The sequence below is a fragment of the Erpetoichthys calabaricus genome, chromosome 2 (genome assembly GCF_900747795.2).
Source record: "Erpetoichthys calabaricus chromosome 2, fErpCal1.3, whole genome shotgun sequence".
NCBI classification, from domain to species: domain Eukaryota; kingdom Metazoa; phylum Chordata; class Cladistia; order Polypteriformes; family Polypteridae; genus Erpetoichthys; species Erpetoichthys calabaricus.
Window position 1 is genome coordinate 52935454 of NC_041395.2, and position 21738 is coordinate 52957191.

Sequence of the window (21738 nt, forward strand, 5' to 3'; positions counted from 1 at the left end):
CTCTTTTTCCTGTCCAGATCAAATATGGGAAATTCCGCCTGGGCTCGATGATGTGACTTCCGGTACTGGAACCAATAATATCACTTATAGTCCCTGCCCGGACGACATCACTTACCGTCTCTGCCCTAATAGCATCACTTCCAGTTCTGGCCAGGATGAAGTCACTTCCGTTTCCTACCCAGACTATGTCATTTCCCCTGCCCGACTTTAAAACCATCATGTTTTGTCTACCTGCCAGTTCTGTTTTGACTTGTACAACCAAACCTTCTCTTTTTTTTGACAGCCAAATTCAAGTATACGGGTGGCTGCCCCATAAAGTTTTTTGCCATGTGGTCTGAATCCTTTTACAGTGCATTAATTCCATATTCGCCGCAGCAGGGAAGGTGTGGGGTGGCTTCCTGTGTAGTGAGAAAACAAAGTAACGTGCACCATGGGATGTTTTTGTGCATCTTAGCAAGGAAAACATGCAGCATGTGATATTAAAAAAAAAAAAAACACTGCACCTCCACAGTGTTGTGACGCACAAATAAAATTGATTTTTCTGGTGTATGACAAATTACACAGCTGCAGAAAAGAAGACAAATAAACATAGAAGTGTTAACAAAGCTTTTGGGGTCAGTACTCCTTGTTTTCCACCCCAAAAAAACTTTTAAAACCTCCCAAACTCTTTTTACTGAGATCTGTGTTTCACAATTGTAAAAATTGCCTCCAGAATGAATTTTAGTGTCAACTTCACGAAACTGTATGCAAAACGAAACTTGCCTCTTTGTTCGTCACTAATACTGAATAACTTATCAACTCTTAAATCATTATATATTATCCAATACATGCTGATGTAGGGGCGGCACGGTGGTGAAGTGGTAGTGCTGCTGCCTCGCAGTTAGGAGACCCGGGTTCGCTTCCCGGGTCCACCCTGCGTGGAGTTTGCATGTTCTTCCCGTGTCTGCGTGGGTTTCCTCCGGGCGCTCCGGTTTCCTCCCAAAGACATGCAGGTTAAGTGGATTGGCGATTCTAAATTGGCCCTAGTGTGTGCTTTGGTGTGTGGGTGTGTTTGTGTGTGTCCTGCAGTGGGTTGGCACCCTGCCCGGAATTGGTTCCTGCCTTGTGCCCTGTGTTGGCTGGGATTGGCTCCAGCAGACCCCAGTGACCCTGTGTTCGGATTCAGCGGGTTGGAAAATGGATGGATGGATGGATGGATGCTGATGTAATAAAGTAATGAATGTATTACTTATCCGTGGCTTAAACAAATGTCAACAGAGGAGAAGACAACAAAAACTCTAGATAATACACTCATCAGTTGACTAACTTTCTGAACCCATATTTTAAGTAATCACAAGGAGATAGAGCTCTTCTCAGGAGCAATGGATGATGAAAAAAGCAGAGGTAAAGTGATTTTAAGTCATCAGTTGATTTAATCGTAGCAGAATTTTGGCTGGCAAACTGTAATCAGTAGAGAAAACCTAGGATAACATGCAGAATGCACAAAGAAAGCATTGTAGTCAGAGACAAATGTGCCATCATGAAACACTGTTGTAGTTAAGTTCAAAACAACAAATTTAATGATCTGAAATCACTGCCATGCAGTGCTTAGTAGTGCTGCTGCCACACAGCTTTATGGAACTATTGCCCATTCGTGGCACAGTTGCTATTATTTGTGGAGAGTTGTCCACGTGCACAGGTGTTGCACAGGTGGTGTTCTGAGGTGAAGGGTATAACTCAAACCATCAAAAACAGAAGTCCATTTCATGGCAGTGAAAGTTTAAGCCACCAGAGGGTGATATATGCTGTCAATGTGAAGGGTGACCAGGAAAGAAATCCTGCAAGGTCATTAGAGGAGAACTGAGTGAGTAGTAACCAGGCTGGAAATTTGCAATATTTTCTATGACCCATCAATCTATTAGACAGTCACCTCACATTATGCCAAGGAGACCTGAGTTTTACACTAAGAGAATTAGAAAGGTTAGCTTGATTCTTCCAGGTCAGTAGATACAATATGAAATTGTCTTGCAAGAACAAGTGGATCAATGACATCTTAAAGAAGAAAGGCTGCCATGGAGTCCAGGCTCTTTTAGAGATTCTTGGGGTTCAAAGATGCAGTTGCAGGGGTCCTTAGACATTGCTGGAAGGAATTCTAGCCTTGTGTCTTCGTAGTCAAAGAAGGACCATAATATATCTGGTGTTAGGAATTTGTACAGAATATTAATTGAAATTCATCTGAAATCAGAGGAACCTTAGATCTATAGTCACGATGAGAACTGTAGGAGAGAGAGAGAGTCCAGGGTTAAATGAAAGAAAGACAAGCAAGTTGACAGAAGGTGAGAAAGAATGCTCTGCTGTGCTACATTTGAGGTTGACAGATTACAAAGCCCCAACACTAAATGGAATGACTAATTACACCTAGAGATCAATACCGTTTTTGTGTTTATTCTTCACATTTTCAGGTCTCATTGATTTTTTTTTCATCTGTACGGCTTGTTTAAAAATTATAATGGTGCCTTTCAACATTTTTGAACTTCTTTGGTATTATTCTATGAGTAGTGGGGTACCCTCGTGGGTGCTCTTTTTTTGTACCTTGTGGTGTTTGCACATTTCCAATGCACTGCTTACATAGGTTTTCACCCACCATATCAAAGATATACATGTTAGTTAAATTTGGAAACTCTGGAATTGCCGGGTGTAATTAACTGTATCTGTAATGTGAGAGTACCCTGGAAGGGTCTCGTACAAAATCTATAGTTGGACGCACCTTGCACCCAGTCTGCCAGGATAAACTCAGGATACCCATTACTCTGAATTGTGTAAGTGAGTTAGAAAATGGATGGATTTACTGATACAGTAGATGATTTTTACCTGGTATTACTCCTAATGTGGACAGATGCCATTTGAATGCTCGTCTTTTATATTATGTGTTTCTCCCAGAACTCTAGTTTCCTGCTATGTCCCAAGGACATAAATTATATGTTGGACTAATTGGTAATTATAAAGTGGATTGTTGTGAGTGAGTATTGGTGTGTAAATGAAAGCATGGACCAACTCTGACATTTAGGCTGGGGCTAAACAAACCATAAGAAATAATTGCCTTTTTTAGAGTCACAACCATACTGCTACATATCCATCCATCCATCCATTTTCCAACCCGCTGAATCCGAACACAGGGTCACAGGGGTCTGCTGGAGCCAATCCCAGCCAACACAGGGCACAAGGCAGGAACCAATCCCAGGCAGGGTGCCAACCCACCGCAGGACACACACAAACACACCCACACACCAAGCACACACTAGGGCCAATTTAGAATTGCCAATCCACCTAACCTGCATGTCTTTGGACTGTGGGAGGAAACCGGATCGCCCGGAGGAAACCCACGCAGACACGGGGAGAACATGCAAACTCCACGCAGGGAGAACCCGGGAAGCGAACCCAGATCCCCAGGTCTCCCAACTGCGAGGCAGAAGCGCTATATTTACATCATAATACCAAGTCAAATATCATACATTGTTTGTAACATAAAGTTACAATATTAACCAATTCTCACTTAATTAATGAATTCTCACTTACATTAGCACAATTAAAACTTTGAAATTATGAGAAAGGTCACAGGTACTGTAAGTGACATTTAAATAACAGAAACCAATGTTTTTAGTTTGTTTGCCTACTTATTGTAATTGTGGCCAATAAGTTCTTTCTTATTTATTAAACAAGTCTGAAAATATTTGCATGATGTTACATTTAAGTATGTTCTGGGATTGGGTTAATTATTTTGACAACTGGAACAATTTTAATTTTTAAACACTTCATCAAAGAGACAGCTTCTAGAGAAAAATACTGTCCATGAAACATACAGTGCATAGTGAAGTGGCACGTTTCCCTCGGTCTAAATTTGAAAGAGTAAACTAATTCAGAATGTTTCTCTGTTTGTTTCAAGGATAGTCAATGTGCAAGGCAGAGTTGCTTAAGGTGTAATAGATTTAAAGACAAAGGCCTAAGAGAAGGGTTATGGATGTGGTGAGAGAGGACATGCAGGTCATGGGTGTAACAGAACAAGAAGAACAAGATGCAGAGGACAGAAAGATATGGAAGAAGATGATCTGCTGTGGCAACCCCTAATGGGAGTAGCCGAGAGCTAATAGTTACATTAGCTATGCCCTTAAAAAAAAAAAAAACTTTATTGGTTTATTTTAGTAACACAATGCATCCTTGGTAGCAGCCCTTAAACTCTGCCAACGAATGAGAGTGCCCTGATATGACTGGCACCTTGTCTGAAGTTGCTACCCATCTAAACACAATGCAGCAGACATATGGGACAGCTTCTCTAATGAACCCGAAGATAGATGTATGGATGGGTGGGTCAAAGGACAGTTAGATGTTCACAGAGTTCACATACTTGCTACATTTTTATGATAAAATTTGCCTCTTTGCAATTTTAACTATATTATTTTTTCTTGGTGGTTTCGTTATTAATAATCTATTTTATATAGGATTTGATAGTTATGTAATATTAAAATAATTAGTCTAAGATAATTTTTGATTGGTATGCCCTATTATAATAATTAGTCTAAGATAGGATTTGATAAGTATGCCATGTTATAATAATTAGTTTAAGAAGTGCAAAGCAACTTTGATTTTCCTCTCAGTATGTTATTCTGTATGGAAACTAATGTCTTAGACATTTAGGCCTAATGCTTTATTTCTCATATATCCTTATTAGAATGTGTTAAATTACGAGTAAGGTATCTGTATAATTTTTTTTTTGGGGAACTCTGTTCAATCAGAGTTAATTTCATGAACTGTTATTTTAGGATATTGAAAACTTCTACTGAAGAATATAAATCATTAAAGAAGTGGCAATTTACAAACGTATTTAGCACAGGGGACAGCAGCGAGTGGCTTTCCTATGACCCTACAGTGAGGCAGTGCTGTATGAGGCTATGATATTCAATATCCCACAGCACTGTTAATCAGAATGCTGTCATGCCTTTTGAGAATTGTATTATAAATCTGCTTGTTTTAAATATATGGCAGAAAAGATGTTGGTTAAAGGTAGCCTGAATCTTCTTTTATATATATGTACCCATCCCCCCAAACTCTTCTCACCATGGTACTGGCTCTTGTGCGCCTGTGTTTTGTACTACAAGAAAAACAAATGAGCCAAACCCATTGAATGACATTTGATACGTCTTGCAGAGATCATTAGAAAACAAAGTGAATACGGCAGAATGCAAAGCAGGGGCTATCTTTTTCAATCCACATTCAAAATTGTTATTATAGGGAGGTGAATTTAAGTGCAGCTTTCATTTCTGCCACAGTCTCTCTTTGAGTAGGCCTACTGAACACCAAAACAAATCTTTTTCTAACAGCAAAAACAGAAGTTTATTTATAAAACGGCTCTCCATGACTTATTTAAATTACTTCACCTAAAAACTGATGCAAATGGATGAATTCGTCTTTTTACTAGTATCTCCCATTTTACTTCTTTAACAGAACCATTGCTTTCAACAGGTACAGTACAGCCGCATCTCATCCTAATCAGGAGAAGCAATCTACAGACACACACTTGAATCACCTCCATTTTGAGCAGTGTTGCCAAATTACTTGTATGACTCTAGACAGTTTGGAAAATTACACCCCATCATGCATTTTCAAAGAGAAACTCGAGAAAACATCAAAATATATTGGTGCCTGATTGTCTTTTGATTGGACTATGTTTTATATATTGTGATGTAATTGTATAAGCTTAAACTGACTTCTAAATGACAAACTCAAAACAATTCATGCTTTTCAGATGAAGGAATCAGTAATGGATGAGTCGGTAGTCCAACGAAGACCCCACTCATATACACACATTACTACTCCCTCACAGTGGGCCAGTTGTGGGTCACCATTTAGGCTAACACACATGAGTCTTATGGATGTGGAAGTACACCTACTTAACATAGAGAGAACATGCAAACTTCATATAGACACTGCCTGATATGGAGCTGTGAGGAAAGAACAGTAACCAGTAAGCCTCCATACCAAGCATCAAACCAACCTCCCAAATTATATTATGTTATGCTGAAAATGAACATTTATCACTTTGGACTCAAAAGGGATGCCATCAAACTTTGCACAATTAGAGAAGACTTCCACTACAACCGTGGTGCCACTTCTGGGTTTAACTTTAACTCAGGAGAGATGAAGAGATTCTATAATGGCAGGATGCATCAGTACTTTTAAAAATTAACTCTGAGTACAGCTTCTTAGCAAACAGAATGCCAGAGGTTGTACACTTGTCACAGAATTCTGTCATGTCAGCGAATGCCATGAAGAAATTAATGGGAAACTATTACAAACGTATCATTTATTGTTCTTATACTGTACATATATATATCTGACTGTCTTTAAATGACCTGCTTTATTGAGGAGAAGATCGGTGGAGTTGTGGTTTATACTCCTACCTCACAACTGTGGAGAGTCAATGTTTTAATCCTAGCTCAAACATTATATCTGAGACGGCTTTCCTAAAGTACCCCAGGTTTGCCCCCCAAATCTTCAAAATGCAAGCAGTTTAACCTGATTGTCTGTGTATGAGTGTGCAATGGAACAGACTGGCACTCCATTGAAGGTTGATGCCCACTTCACTTCAAAAGACACAGGCGTTCCACTAATCAAACAACCACAATTAGGAATGAAGAAATTGATTAATATTTTCAGTATTTTAAAAAAAATATTTTGTAAGTATGCAAAAATCATTTTACAATTAAATTGATACTGTGGCTGTAAAAATAGCAAACATCTTCTGTTTTAATGTTAACGTATTATTAAAATACAGAAAACTTTCAGATGAATAACATTTATTTTGGAGGATATAATTATTCATCTTTATTCTAAAATGTGGAATACAGGATGTGTATTGCATACATGGACCATAATTCCATACTCATACAACAGCAACACTTAAATGAAGACTAATACATTTTAGTTTTCTTTATTATTTGTTGTTTTCTATGTCTTGCACTTTAGTCAATCAACTTTTTTTTTATTAATCATTCAATTTTAACCTATTAGCTGTTAGTTTGTATTTTATGTTATTGGGGACGCAAGGATCTTACATATGATGTGTAACAATAGTAATGGCAGCAGTGCAGGACATGCTGTCGGTACTGCAATTTTTAAATACTTTAATTAAATTACATTGCTTACACACAACCTGTTAAATGTTAACTTCTGGTTATGATGATGATGATTATCCAGTATGATTTGTATTTTACCATTAGAACTGCAATTTTTTAAACACTTTAAACTGCATTCAATGTGTGCAATTTACCATATACTACTTCTTCCTCCTTCTTCTTCTTCATCTTCTTCTTCTTCTTATCGTTATTACATAAATCATCTTTATTAATTTGCAATAAAGGACTGTTCTTGCTCTTTTTATCATTTAAAAATAATCTATTTTATGTGTCCCTCCCTGCGTGGAGTTTGCATGTTCTCCCCGTGTCTGTGTGGGATTCCTCCGGGAACTCCGGTTTCCTCCCACAGTCCAAAGACATGCAGGTTTGGTGCAATGGCGATCCTAAATTGTCCCTGGTGTGTGCTTGGTGTGTGTGTGTGTGTGCCCTGTGGTGGGCTGGCGCCCTGCCGGGGATTTGTTCCTGCCTTGCGCCCTGTGTTGGCTGGGATTGGCTCTAGCAGACCCCCGTGACCCTGTGTTAGGATATAGCGGGTTCGATAATGGATGGATGGATGGATGGATATTTTATGTGTTCATAAAAATATTCCAATTTATCACATAAATTCAGACTTTGTTAAAGATCAGAAGTGCTAAAGATAGAGGAAAACCATTAACCGAAAAAAATATTTAAAAAAATACTAGAGGGTAATCTTGAATCAGAAAAATCATTACATGAGGACCCAGACAAAATTCAGTATTAAGTTTTAAAATATATGTATTAAAAATAAGAAAAAAATAGATATGGTGTCATCAAAGTCACAATGCAATATGAAAAGCACAGTGCAATCAAAATACAATTAATGCAACATTTCTAAAAGAAAGTAAAAATACTTCAGATACTTTACTTTTTTTTTCTCCTCAGTTGTAGAGGGTGCATTAGGATTCTTACAGTTAAGCAAAATTAGTCATTGCGCTAACAACACAGAATAGGAAATCTCTGTGAGTTTATAATCATGTAATATAGTGCCACCCTGTGTTACCTAGCAATGCCATTTGAAGATTAGGAATAATTGTGAGTCCAATACTATCTGCATACATCATAAAATATCTTCTACAAAATTTTCTTAATTTAGTTCGTTCCAAAAATGTTTCACTTAGCGTGGCCAGTGCTAGATGGCACTTTTCACAATTAGCCTCCAGTCTCTGATATATTTTAGATAACTGTAGGGTAGAAAGATGTGTACCATGCTCAACTTTAAGATGAACTTTACAATATTTTGCACAGATTGGTGAACAATATGTATTATGAATTATTGTATTCCACTCCCTGTCTGACATAATAAAAGAGAGGTCCATTTCCCAGCACTGAACAGGATCATCTGGAGGTGCACACCACGATATTAAGTGATGACATCTAGAAATACTGCCAATAGTTTCCTCTTTATTAGATAACATATATTCAAGTGTGACAGTTGAAGGAAGATTAAGAAAGTTAGGCAGGTTTCTTTAAACAAAGTTTCTGACTTATAAGTAGATAAAAATGGTGAAAGAATTCAATAGTTAAGAACATAGTTGATCAAAGGAAGCAAACATCCATTCTATGTAAGGATCTCTGATGTTCCAAATGTAATGGAAACAAAGGTAAAAAGCATTATTGTATATACAGGACAGATACAGTATATGGTAAATCTGAATTCACATAGGGGGTCTGGAACTTGAAAGTACATCTTATGAGAAGGAGCTGGGAGTCGTAGTGGTCAATTCACTATCTACAGTTTACAGAAGCCATTAAGATGGCTAATAATAGATTACACAGCACAATGTGTCTGAGTCAAGAGCAAGTCAAGAGAGGTTAGGGTTATGCAAGTCAACAAACATATGAGACCTCATCTGCAATACTGCGTGCAATTGTAGTCTCCATGTTGTAAAAAAAAACATATTATCTCTGAAGAATATCCACAGAAAATCTACTAATTCAAGAACTGTGGAACAAGGAATGATTGAAGAAGTTATATCTTTTCAGTTTAAGCAATAGAGGATTAGGAGGTGACATGGTCCTTAATTTTCAGAAGTGTTTTATTTTATAGAGACGATTAGTGTGGTAGGTACTGCATCGGCCATTGTCTTAAAATGAGTTTTTTTATCAAGAACGGAAAACAGTTGGTTGAGCATAAATTTCACGGTGACATTAGAAAGTGTTTCTTCACACACCGAATCAAACATACATACAGTAAATGGAATAATTTACCAAGCTGTGTGACAAAGAGTACAGCTTTGGAGATGTTCAGATGTTGATATAATGATTTGTTAAAGACTTATGTGACTAGGGATTAACAAGTCAGTTCAGGCTGAATGGTTTGTTCTTATTAAAGAATTTCTTATGCTCCTAACACAAAAATGTTGCAACACCAAATGCATACTCCAAACTCCTGTTATAGTCACCACTTTACAGGTTTTACTAGTAAATTAAATTTTGTCATTTTTTAAAACAAGGCCTCAACTAATTTAAGGACAGATACATAGTTTATTTTCAGAGTTCCCACAGATTTATTTTCTGTAACATTCACCAAACATCCATTGTAAGCCAACTTAACGGGGCCTGGCCTACCAAGAGCATCACATCTGTATTTATTCAGTCCAGTCACCTGTGGATAAACCCTGTCACTTAGGGAGTCCTCTGCTGCATTTTTTTGTTCTGTGGTATTTAAGCTGTAGAAAGTGTTTTGTTTAGAAAGTGGATTAAAAACAAGAAAACCACAGAGTAATTAATGCCTCCGGGGAAATAAATCCCAGTGGTTTCATTACATTGTAAAACCGTGAATATTAAAAAGCTTTAGCATGTTCATGCAATTACTTATCATTCAGGACTTTGGGATATTTGACCAGTCCAGTTTGTGAATATTGCATATTATCATATCTGATTGTTCCATATTTTCTGTCATTCTTTTGAGACTTTAGCCTAGAATAGGCTAATTGTGGCTTTGCTTATTATCGCCAGCACCATTTGAAGGATCATCTTACTTACCTCTGCAAATCTGTAAGTAAAACCATTTTAAAGATCAATCCATTTTCTGTACCCTCTCGTCCAGTTCTGTCTTGTGAGTCTGCTTAGATGAAGCAGTTGTTTTAGCTGCTTGTCTTTGTCAGAGACAGGGAGAACAGGCAAACTCCACACAGAATTCAGACACACACACAACACAAAACTCAAGGATGGTCTACTGTAATAGCACTTCCTAAACATTTAAACTTTTGGCTTTGATTACTTATTCCTTAATCTGTCTGTGTTGTGTTTTCTTCATTGCTCGTGTTAAACATGCCTAATGTATGCATGAAATAAGAAAAGTACATTCATTTGTAATACGAGGGACATTCGAAAAGGTGAGAGGAGTAGTAATTGGGCATTAAAAAGTTGGTACAATGCTGAGAAACTTGCACTACAAACAAAGGTGACTGTGCAGAAAAGTGATGAAATTTGTTTTGGAAATTCTTAATAAATAGAGTTAAAGAAAACTGAAACTTTTTGAACATCCTTCGTAGTATAATTTTATTTAGAACTTGCACTGCATCTCAGGTTGGTTCATCTCTTGCGTACTTCCAATGCTGATCTTGATAGAGTCTGGCTGTCTAACTCTCTGAAACTGGATTAACTGAGTTGGAAAACAAATGTAAGAATTAAACATATTTCCATTGATGACCTAGTGAAAGTGCTTTATATGCAGCTCTGCTGTCATCTGTTCTTAAAATGATCCGTGTGAAAACCTGCATTACCTCCTAAGACATTTCTGTAATGTATGACTTGCTTAAGGAGTTTACTTTATAAGATATCATTAAAAAGCATTTTGACTTAATGCAGTGTGGGGTTGCAGCGGGGTTGGAGCCTATGCCAACAAAACTGAGCACAAACCTGAAACCAGCTCTCGACAGGGGTACCAATCTATTATAGTACCCACTTGTGTATATGGTACATTCACATTCACACAGAGCCATTTTAGAATTTACATTTAACTTAATAAGCACATAACTATTAGTTGTGAGAGAAAAGGCCATAGAGAAGTGGGGAGAGCATGCAAACTCCACACAGGGAACGATTACGTGGGCGATTCACCACCCTGTTTTATTAAAGTGCAAATATTTGATACTACTATTAACGTCACATTTAAAGAAGCACTCTGCAGCACTTTCTGACAATAGATTTGTTACAGATTTTCAGGCTTAATTAAAAATCAGGATTATTATTGACAACCTAAATAATTTTGTACTCATCCCTGCATCCTTCTTTTGAAAACATGCACTGCATTAGAGTCATAGGAATCCATATTCCGTCTGGGTTTCAAAGGAGGGCATACATGAAGTAGCCACAGGTAAGACACCAATCCCACATAGGGGACACTCAGGTCTACACACCCGCTCACTTATACTAGGCCTGATCAGAATCGCAATGGAGCATAATGTGCAGGTATGTACAAAAAACTGTCAACATTACATCCTTCTATCCATCCATTCATTCTCTGACAAGAATTCACCCACTTTAAATTCATGTTAAATTGCCATACTTGTGTGCATTTTGAGACAGTATGCCATCATATTGTCATTGTGAACACATTAATGTCCTACTATTATAAAACATTGCACTTGAAAAAAAGAGAAAGAACACTGGCTTTGTCTTTAAAATAATATCATAACCATAGACCCTCAAGATTGGAAATCTGTTTAAGCTTAAAGTGTTAGGTACCTGAAAAGTGAGAAAGGAGAAGGGATGTGAACCCCAAAGTCCTCCCATGTTTTACACCTGCACTGCTGTAAAGGCATTGCATTAAAAAAATCTTTTGGGCTGCGTTGTTCACCAAGAGCAGCCTGTTGCATTCAGAGACACATTCACACATATTGAAGCATCTGTTAGTCAAAGGCACCGAGCAACTCTCACTTGCTCCAAGATTCTGGCATGTCTGCTCTAACAAGTTAGAGGAGTGAAAAACAAATCATGTGTAAAATCCAGCATTTCTCCCTGCTGTGATATCTGTGTAACTACAGCACCGATGTACTAAAGTCAATTACTAACAAAATGCTTTACGTTAACAAAGCCATTGTTCTCAGTTTCCTGAAATGTCTGGTTCCTTCAACACTTTGTATATTTCAAGGATTTAATTATCTTTCCAATATGCAAAGCAAAATGGCAAGACTTATAAGTGAGGTAGGCTACATGTTGATTCATTTTATAAGGATTGCTGCTTTATGAGAGACATATCATTCCTAACACAATGTTTTTAATGCAGCACTTCTTTGAAATATTTACTTACTGTTAAAACGATGCATTTCATGTTGTTACTTTTTAACACGTTATGGAATAATTATCAGTAGTTCTGAATTTGTTAATTATTTTTATTGACTGACAACAGACTTTAGAGATTAGATTTTTTTCATGTTTATGTTAAGTATATGCTGTAGGGATTAGATGATTTCCCATAATGACCTTATTGGTTTAAGATAACTAATATAATCATTATTAATATGATTTAAAATGTTAAATCTTAAACAAATATATTAGCCAGTTGGTGCTACTTGCCATACATTAATTAACAAAGTTGTAAATAAATTAAATGAATGGAAAAATGTGGCACATTGACACATATATTATTTTAGACATGGCACTCTTAAAAATAATCATTCTTTAATGGCATTCGATGGTTCTTTACTGGATTGTGGGGGTTCCTTTCATTCTAGGAAGGGTTCTTTGCATATGAAGTTGGTTCTTTGGGCTTTGAAAAAACTTTCCAAGAGAAATCTTTCATGTTTGGTAGCTACATAGCAGGACACTAACAGATTAAGAATGCCTGCTTGTGTTTTATCCATCCATCCATCCATTATCCAACTCGCTATATCCTAACTACATGTAGGTTACTGGGGTCTGCTGGAGCCAATCCCAGCCAACACAGGGCACAAGGCAGGAAACAAACCCCGGGCAGGGCGTCAGCCCACCGCAGGCTTGTGTTTTATAACCTTTGAAAATCATTGGTATTATGAAAATCCGTTACCACCTACTGTACGGAGCTTGTTTTGGATCTAAATAAATCCAGGTTCTTTCTTGAAGCTTTGTGTGGATGGGTCTTTTTGGAAACCAAAAATGGCTCCCCCATGGCATCACCCTGAAGAACAAATCTGGCACCTTTATTTTTAAGAGTGTGTGTTGAAAGATTTTGTTTTAGCTAAAACATAACCTTTGCGTTTTTTGTAGATGTGTTAAATCATCCATTATTAGTGAAAATCAAATGCGTTTATCTTTCCTTTAATACTAAAATGCCTTTCTTTTTAATGTTTGCATCTAGACAAAGAGTTAGTAAGTTCTTCATTTTATTTATTATATCAAGCACCTTCAATAGCAAATCTACAAGTATTATTTCTCAGTCTCTGCAGTAGCAGTTTATTCATTCAAATGATATGTAATGTAATGTGCTGATCCATTAATCTGAAATTAATTAAATAAATAAACAAATGGAGCCTTTTTGGCTTTAACAAAGTGTTAAACTACAGAAAATTGTGATGTTTCTATTTTTTGGCAAAGTGAAACTTGCTTGGGTATGTTGCCTGGAAGTTTTTCTTTCTTTTTCTTTTTTTTTGCTGCATACCAAGAATTTGAAAAGTAAGTAACACCACCTCCATACAAAATAGTTCTGTTTACAGACATTTAAATTCCCAGCTTCCTCCTTGTACTTCACACAGTTTTTATATTGACCATTGCAGTCTGCTTCACACTGCCTGATCCTTGTCATACAAAGCAATTTAACACTGTTTGGGCCTATTTACATACTCAATTTGCAATGGGACCTTTAATCACATTGCCACATATTTACAGCTTTGTTCCTCCTCATCTTGCATGTAATTTTGTACACAAATGCCCATTATTTAAATCTATTCAATGTTTCATTTTAAGAGCACATAACTTAAAATATGTCTATTCTATACTTGTTGATAAAGTAATATTATCTAGCATTTTCAAAAAGAATGTTCTTCTTAAATTTTTAATTTAGATCAATTGTCTTAGACCAATCATGTGCATGTCAGTTACTGTCTTAGCTCTTGAAGTTACTAGTCAAACAAATTCTTGGATTTTTATACCTTATGGGTCTGTTCATATTTTAAAATATCCATCTCTGAATTTCAACACCATCATTTTCTAAAATCTATTTTTTCAGTAATATTCTAACTTTGGTGAATAAGCATCAGGAAATTAAATACCTTGGCCATCTGGTCTGATATTTATTTATTTTATTTTGCATTTACATCTCAAGTAACTTTATGATACTGCAATCATTCATGGCATCAAATGAGCCTATATAAATGAAACTATCTATTGCACAGTTTGTTACAATTTGTAAAAAGCTGTCACCTGTTGTCTGCTTCCTCTGTTTCATTCAAATCTAATGGCGGTAGTTAGCTGGTAATGACTTTACCAAGTATTCCAGAACACCCCTACCCTAAATCACACTGCATTTCTTTCACCTCTATGCCTTCTGCAGTTTCTGTCTGGGCTTTTGATGTTCTATAAAATGGGTGATTTCATAAAGGTCGAGAGAAGAGAATCCTATACAGCCAAGTAATATTGCGCTGAGAGAGGAAAAAAAATAACACTTAAGAGGTTTTTTCAATGCATAACTTTATTTCAGTCATTTTAATGTGCACAGCACATACAACACAATATTTAACAGCACCTGTATAAAACTACAGACAACTTCTGATAAATGTTTACGAATTAAATAGAGATCACGTGACCAACGCACCACGTCTTCACAACATCATCTAAATGTATTGAGTGTGCATCAAAAATGCATAAACGGATTACAGAAACTTGCAAGGGATTGGTGGCGGTCTGCAGCTCCATTTTCCCTCTGTCATCATATACTCTTCTGGAATTAGTTACCCTACTCGGGTAAACAGCAGAGAGGAGTTCGTGGTGAGACAGATTTTTCTTAAATTAAAATTATTTACCTCTTATGTTTGGCATTTCAGCCAGATTTGCTCGATTCTCGCTATTTGAATTTCTCACCGAGCAATTTTGCTTTAGAGAATAGGCAAATAATGCCGACTGCAAACGTTGTGTAAACCTATGTAAATGACTTTTAGCGCAGAACAACTTTCTGTCAGTTGAGAACGGACGGCTGATTTCAATTAGTTGTAAACTGCAGGTGCATACCCTTTAATCCCTCTGGGTTTAACACTGGATCCATTTATGCATTTTATGAAGATCATAACTAACAATACATAACAGAACATGAAAAAAAAAACGAAAAATATGGACAATGACAATAATCACAAACAAAAGCACCATTTAGTGTTTATAAGTCGCTCCTTAACTTAGTCGTTTAAACATGGAGCAGGAAGTGAAAATGTGGTCCAGATAATTGTTTACCATATTTTCAAACAGTTATTTATTTGAAATCACTGCAAAATTAATTGAGCTTGAAAATATGAAAAACGTGTTAAGCAACATTAAATAAGGAATGTTTTCATCACAGCTTACCTTCCTGCGGTTCGTAACAAATTCATTATGCGAACTTAGCTAGCAGTCCCTAACAGAATGTATAGCGTCCCGTCTCTATTATTATTTTTTTAACCGATCTGATGTCTATTATTAGGTTTGAATTATGTTATAAATCTTTGCCTTTGAAGCTAAGCTGCACTGACTACTTGGAGTTATAGAGGCAAAATATATGAAGTAAAATATAGGGTTACTGGATGACTGTATAGTGCAGTCTTACAGCTGTCTGCAAATTTTTTCACCATGATTATCCTTACTAAAAGTAAATCGCTGGGTAAAGATAGCACAAACGTGACAACACTCAGCTAGGACGCAATGAACGCGCATACAGGCTACTTATGGAGGTGAAGTTTCTTCTGGTCTCCTACAATGTGCAACAACAACACATTAAAAAAAAGACAATTTCGTGCTGTTCCTTGTATCTCGATGGGTTCAGCAAACGGGTACTTTGCAGGATTTGTAAGGAGATAACCGGTTGTTAGCGAGGTAGAAGAAAAAATGTTTTAAAATTGGGAATGAAAACGTTTAAGCAGCAGTTCGTCTCTCCTTCAAAATACTGCACAATAAATAAATGACGAGGAGTGGCGCTTCAAACAATACCTAAAGGAAATGGTTCTCTCGCAAGACGCGGCTCCCATTTTTCGGCTTGCAGTATAACCGTTGTAATTATTTTGAGGATTATTTTGCAGCTTTGCGCTGACCTTCGTGACAGTATGCATCTTTAAGTTTCTGTAGATCTTCTAGGAAACGTTAGGTGTGTTAGGCTAATGTCCTTTACACACGTGTGCGTGCGCATGCGTGTGCGTGCTGAAGTTTAAAGCCTAACTCCGTATGCTTCCAAAAATTCGCAATTTATTTAGGCGCATGATGCCTCTGTTTTCGAAGCTATGACAAAGATTAACTGCAGACAAGTTCAGAGTTCAACGCTGGCAAGAGCTAAAAACAGATTTGTGGGATAGGACTTCAGCTCTGCACTTTCCGTACCGCAAGTAAGCCGATACCAGTTCAATTAAATTGCAGCGCTGCACAGAGGAGGTCAGGCGTTGTGCATTTGCTTCTAGCTCACAGATACTGTTATATTCGCGATTAAGAAAGGGTCTTTTTGAAGAGAGAGGAGGCGTGTAAATGGGGAAGTCAGTCTGTCTGTCTATCTGTCACTAGGAAGCTAGCCCAGTTCCTATAGGAAGGGACCGAAATAGTCCCTTACCAAAATGTAGTTCTCTTTCTCGAAGGTCTCTTCTTCTGGGCAGTGGCCCCCAAGAGGTCTGCTTTCAGTTTCATAAAACTGCAGTAAGCATATACAGTACATCACAGTTACACTCACTCACTAAACAACTTGATTTATCAACAGTGCAAAACCTTATTGTACATAGAGGAATTCCATCAACTCGTTTCAATAAGTAGTAGCAGCACACCTTTGATAAATTAATAAAAAGTTAAATAACTCATACTATACAGTGTCTTCTAACAGCTGTCATCTTGACATGAACAACATGGACTCTTTTATCAGAAATATAAAATTAATGAAAATTATAAATATTTTCACAATATATACATACTTAAATTATTAAATATGATACACCTATTTTTTTTTTTTTTTTTGCATAAAACTCTCCGTTTCAAAGTGCACCGATGTCTGTCTCTCAGTCTGTCTCCTTAAACTAAGGTATGGTCTGAGGGTTCCCGATCAGATTCTGGGTAAAAAATGCGTCACTGTCATTGCTGGAGAAACTCTGTTACCTTTCTTCGTCTTTCCGTTTTTGCTTAACGCGATGTACATTCCTGGATAGGCTGTAGATTCGTACGCGTTGTAATTATTGGCCAGAAGCATCTCTTTGAACTTGCATTCATCAGTAAAATGTGGCTGAAAAAGAAAAGAAAACAACGTTTGGATGATGTGGTTATCCAGAAACCATTAGTGATGCCTGTCACCTTATTACTGACTTTACGGGGTGTGTGAAAAGAAGTTTTTCAAAAATTAAAATCTACGCTGAAAAAATAACATTTTTTTTCCAGTGGGTGCATAAAGGTGCTCGCTAGAGTGTGCAGATATAGCTGTTTAACCTTGGTGTCAGTGTGCATTTAATCATAACATCATTTTATCAGGCTCAAATTACAGCTGTCTAAAACTGCGCAAATGATTGCAAACAATGATGACACAAATGTGACTATGGTATTTGAAACTGCTTTGGCTCAAAGTAAGCATGCAGTTTGCAGAATTCTTGTCTGTCTATTAACAGGTGCTCCTATTCACCCATGTTTTTATTTGAGTGTGTGTGTGTGTGCGTGTGTGTGTGAGTGTGCTTTTTTTAGGAAATGATCTGAATAAACAATTTTTTTGATCATTTAGTTAAACATTATAAAACAGAGCAGACTACTCAGTAAACGTGTAGTAAGTTTCTTGAATTAAATGATCACAAGGAAATGTGACTACAAAGAGACCAGGAGCCATACAATGCATGCTAGAGAATGCGGGTGGTCTAGTTTGACCAATTTGGTTTCATATTGGGGTAAAGAGTGAATACGTTCGCTGGCTGGCAATGCGAGGTATGGAATGTTCCGACTAAATGATAGACTTCAGCGTCCCTCCACAGTTTATCGGATTCACAATAAAAACATTAAGAAGAGCTACAGGCATGAGGAAGCTTAACAATAAGACATGGGACTTTAGTTGAGTCAGTGCAACAGGCATATAGATTTATCACTAGCTTACTGATTTGAATGTCAAAGGTGGTAATATATGCCAAGTAACTTTCACGTCATACTTACAGATCCATAGAGCTTGCCTTTACTGTTCATGGCAACAAATAGATGGCTCTGCACTCCAAAAAGTGAAACGATTCCTCTTTCAACAGGGGAAATTTCAAGAAGACCTGTAACATAAGAATTAAAGCGCCACATTATTTTAAAAAATGTTTTTTTAAGTAGTTTCACCATTTTTACAAGTCTGATTGATAGTCACAAGCATTTGTTTTTTATCAGATACTGTAAATAAGCAATGTATACGAGGTCAGGAACGTTAGCAATGCAGCATACCTGTATCAAGCATATTCTAAGACATTCTATTGAGATATTGATGACAGTTAAAATATCATAAAATTCTGCAAACACCTATGTGTGTGTATGCGCGCGCACTAATGCAATAATTCGTCCCATAGACAGAAGAAAAAACTTTTATATTAAGAGACTGCAAAGGGTTAAGCACTTGTTGGTAGTCATCTCCTGCAATACACTACTTAAAGGCAGTATATTTTTGCCTGGTTTGCAAACATCAATTTTGTTGTTAACATATGCATTGAGAAGGTAATATGCGTTCCTAAAATTGGCCAGATGTTGAACTGCATGAACACCTGATTCTTACCGACGTTAGGATAGCTTTAAGCATTTTTGATTTAGAAGAGAAGCCTTAAAGCGCTAGCGCCAGCATATGATTACAACTGTCTTCAGCGCACTTCAGTAGTTCTTTAAAGTTCAAGGCTTTAATGTTAGTAATACTAGCTGCATCCCGCTACAGATAAAAAAAAGATTTTTACATAGATAGTGTGCAAATGCGTGTGCATCAGGTGCATATCTAAGTTTTATGCATAATGCATACAGTCTCGTTATTGATATCTGCATGCCAGTCTTAGAAAGTATATATATATATATAGCATGTATGTATGTATAATGAATCCATGCTGATTTGAGCTGGTGCGTGTTTATAAGCGCGTGGTTATGTAAATCAAGCTCCAAAGCCTTGACAGTTTATTTTTATATATGTGCACTCAGCTCTTAAGGAATATACGACATTCAGATGACTTTGTACTGTCCAGGGCACTGCCAAAGTGTTCGACACGGTATGGCATTTTTAATATAAGTATACTCTGCTGTTAAAAGCTTCCTTCCATGAAAGCAGTGCGTGCCATGCGTTGTGAAGCGTACAGTGCGCGCAGTAAACGTTTACATTTAAATCCACTCGCTAAACACTTGTTAACTCGCGGCTCTCCAGCAAACGCGATCCGTTGACTATAACAGCGTGTCATGACTTCCAAGTGTAGAGATCGCTTTATGTATGTTGTGCAAAAACTCAAGCGTTTTGATTTTCTGAGCTTTACAGTAATTGCGATGAAGTGCGACAGAAAAAAAAGGTTAAAAAGACCCCCGGCATAAATTAGAACTTACTGTATCGATTTTCGCTGTGCATTCCAGTGATCCTCCCATCGGGTAAAACCTGAATGTGAAATCCAATGCCCACATTACAGTACAGGCGCCGCAGTCTTTTAATTCCCATAAGATAGTCACTGTCCCGGTTATGCTCGTGTCTTTCTCCGGGGATCCGAGCCAAGGAACGAGAGAAGAGGGTTTCCCAGTGTCGCTCCAGGGTGCCGTCTTGCCTGCCTGAGAAGGGAGCACAGCGCACCAAACTCGACACCAGTCCCAGGACCAAGATTGGCAAGAAGGCCGATTGAATGGTCATCCTGATCAACATGCGCACACGTGATTGAGGGAGTCGATTGCACTAAAAATACCCCCGAATTCTAACTCCACTAGAAGGGGGGAAAAATAAGTCAAAAAAGACAAGACGTCAGTCCCAAACTGATCTGAGATTGTTCCGTTGAAGCTGCATTGAATCGTGTTAAGCCAGGTGATTGATTCTTTGAAGTGTAGTGAAAGTTGTTCCTTTTTCTACAGACCAAAAAAAAAAGTTTGCTAAAGAAGTGTTGTTCTCCTGTACCAGCTCAGCTCAGCCATGCCGCTTTAGCTCGACAACGATATTTATATCTGCTTCGTTATACTATTACATCACACCACCTACTTCAGCATGAGGCAGTGTTCTCTAGTGCGTTTTAACATAATCGTCACCCACGGATGCTTAACTGCAGGCTGTCTGATTTCTTTAGTAAATGTGTGGTGTAAAACGTGTACAAACAGAAGGGCGGTCTTTCTGAACAATTGCCACAGATTGCGTCGATCAGATAAAACCCATTGGCTTCCAAAGCCTAAACTGTGTTTGAGTTTAATGCCAGCTCCCGCACAAAGTCAGACTTTGTGAAACTTTAGAATTTGGGCCGACTAATAAGAAGAATGATTTTCTGGGTATGAAAGTACTATTCATATAAAGCCAACGATGTAATAATTTGTAACTAGTAGTGCAAAATAAAGAAAAAAAAGCAGCATTCATATTGCAATAGCCATACATGTCAGAGAGTGTTATTATTTAAAAAAAAAGTCTTGCAGAAAATTTTAATGCAATTCCGAATGCAAGATACACCCCATACGTTACAATTATTATTATTATTATTATTATTATTATTATTATTATTATTATTATTATTATTATCCCATCCAACCATTTTTAAAGTGGAACAAGGAGCAGGTGCCAGTTCTGGCAGCATTTGGCACAAGGCAGGAACCATTCATTACATTAAATGATATAGGAAGATTGACAGCCTAGAGGAACGTGATTTTTGCAGCGCTGTGTGTGGCTTGTAAAGGAATTAAAGGTTTAATCTGCTTCTATATATTAAAAAATATTCAAAAGCAGCTGTAATAGTTTTTACCAATGTAATTGAAGGAAGCGCTATATTTTTAATCAGATTAATAGACGAAGCGTATTCAGCTTGGCTGAAACTGTCAGACACGGTGTGATGAGCCATAGGATTAATGCATCAGGTATTTGGCGCAGTGAGTCAGGGTCTTTCTAGCCTGCGGGATTTTTGACATTTCACGTCGATACGATTCCTCTGTTCGGGAAAGAGTGCCGCATGAGCAGAATAGCTGGTGGCAAAGCGGGAGAACACATAGGTGTGAAAACAATTGACCCTTACCTGAAACGTGTGTGCCTGAATTAAATGTTATTTTCTGCTTAAATTATCTTTACTGGTGTGATTTGAAAAGGCTGAACGCTTTAGTATTTGTGTCAGACATCTACCTCTCACACGTTTTCAATAACTGCACGCTCCAGAGGTTAAATTTAAGATTGCAGTTCAGTTACCTGTAATTGTGATTTGTACAACGGGCGTACCTTACTGCCTAAACTGAATATCGCCGAGCAGCGCAAACTTGCTGCTCTGTA

At 37.4% G+C, this 21738-nt stretch overlaps 1 protein-coding gene across 1 annotated transcript; it reads right to left on the minus strand.

Annotated features, from left to right (window-relative positions):
- Window positions 1-14769: 14769 nt before the first annotated feature.
- On the minus strand, window positions 14770-20522 carry fgf4 (fibroblast growth factor 4). The gene is made up of 3 exons (XM_028791340.2): window positions 19845-20522; window positions 18453-18556; window positions 14770-17547 (listed from the first exon to the last, which is right to left on the minus strand). Exons 1-3 carry the CDS (start codon window positions 20149-20151, stop codon window positions 17371-17373), a joined length of 588 nt encoding a protein of 195 aa, XP_028647173.1. The 5' UTR covers window positions 20152-20522; the 3' UTR covers window positions 14770-17370.
- Window positions 20523-21738: the final 1216 nt, after the last annotated feature.

What these genes read in the sequence shown, in the direction of transcription:
- fgf4 (XM_028791340.2), bottom strand. Translation starts at nt 20,151, where the DNA reads ATGTTGATCAGGATGACCATTCAATCGGCCTTCTTGCCAATCTTGGTC. An exon ending in GCACAGCGAAAATCGATACA is followed by an intron (nt 18,557 to 19,844) that starts GTAAGTTCTAAT and finishes CTTATGTTACAG; the next exon opens with GTCTTCTTGAAATTTCCCCT. An exon ending in AAGGCAAGCTCTATGGATCT is followed by an intron (nt 17,548 to 18,452) that starts GTAAGTATGACG and finishes TTTCTTTTTCAG; the next exon opens with CCACATTTTACTGATGAATG.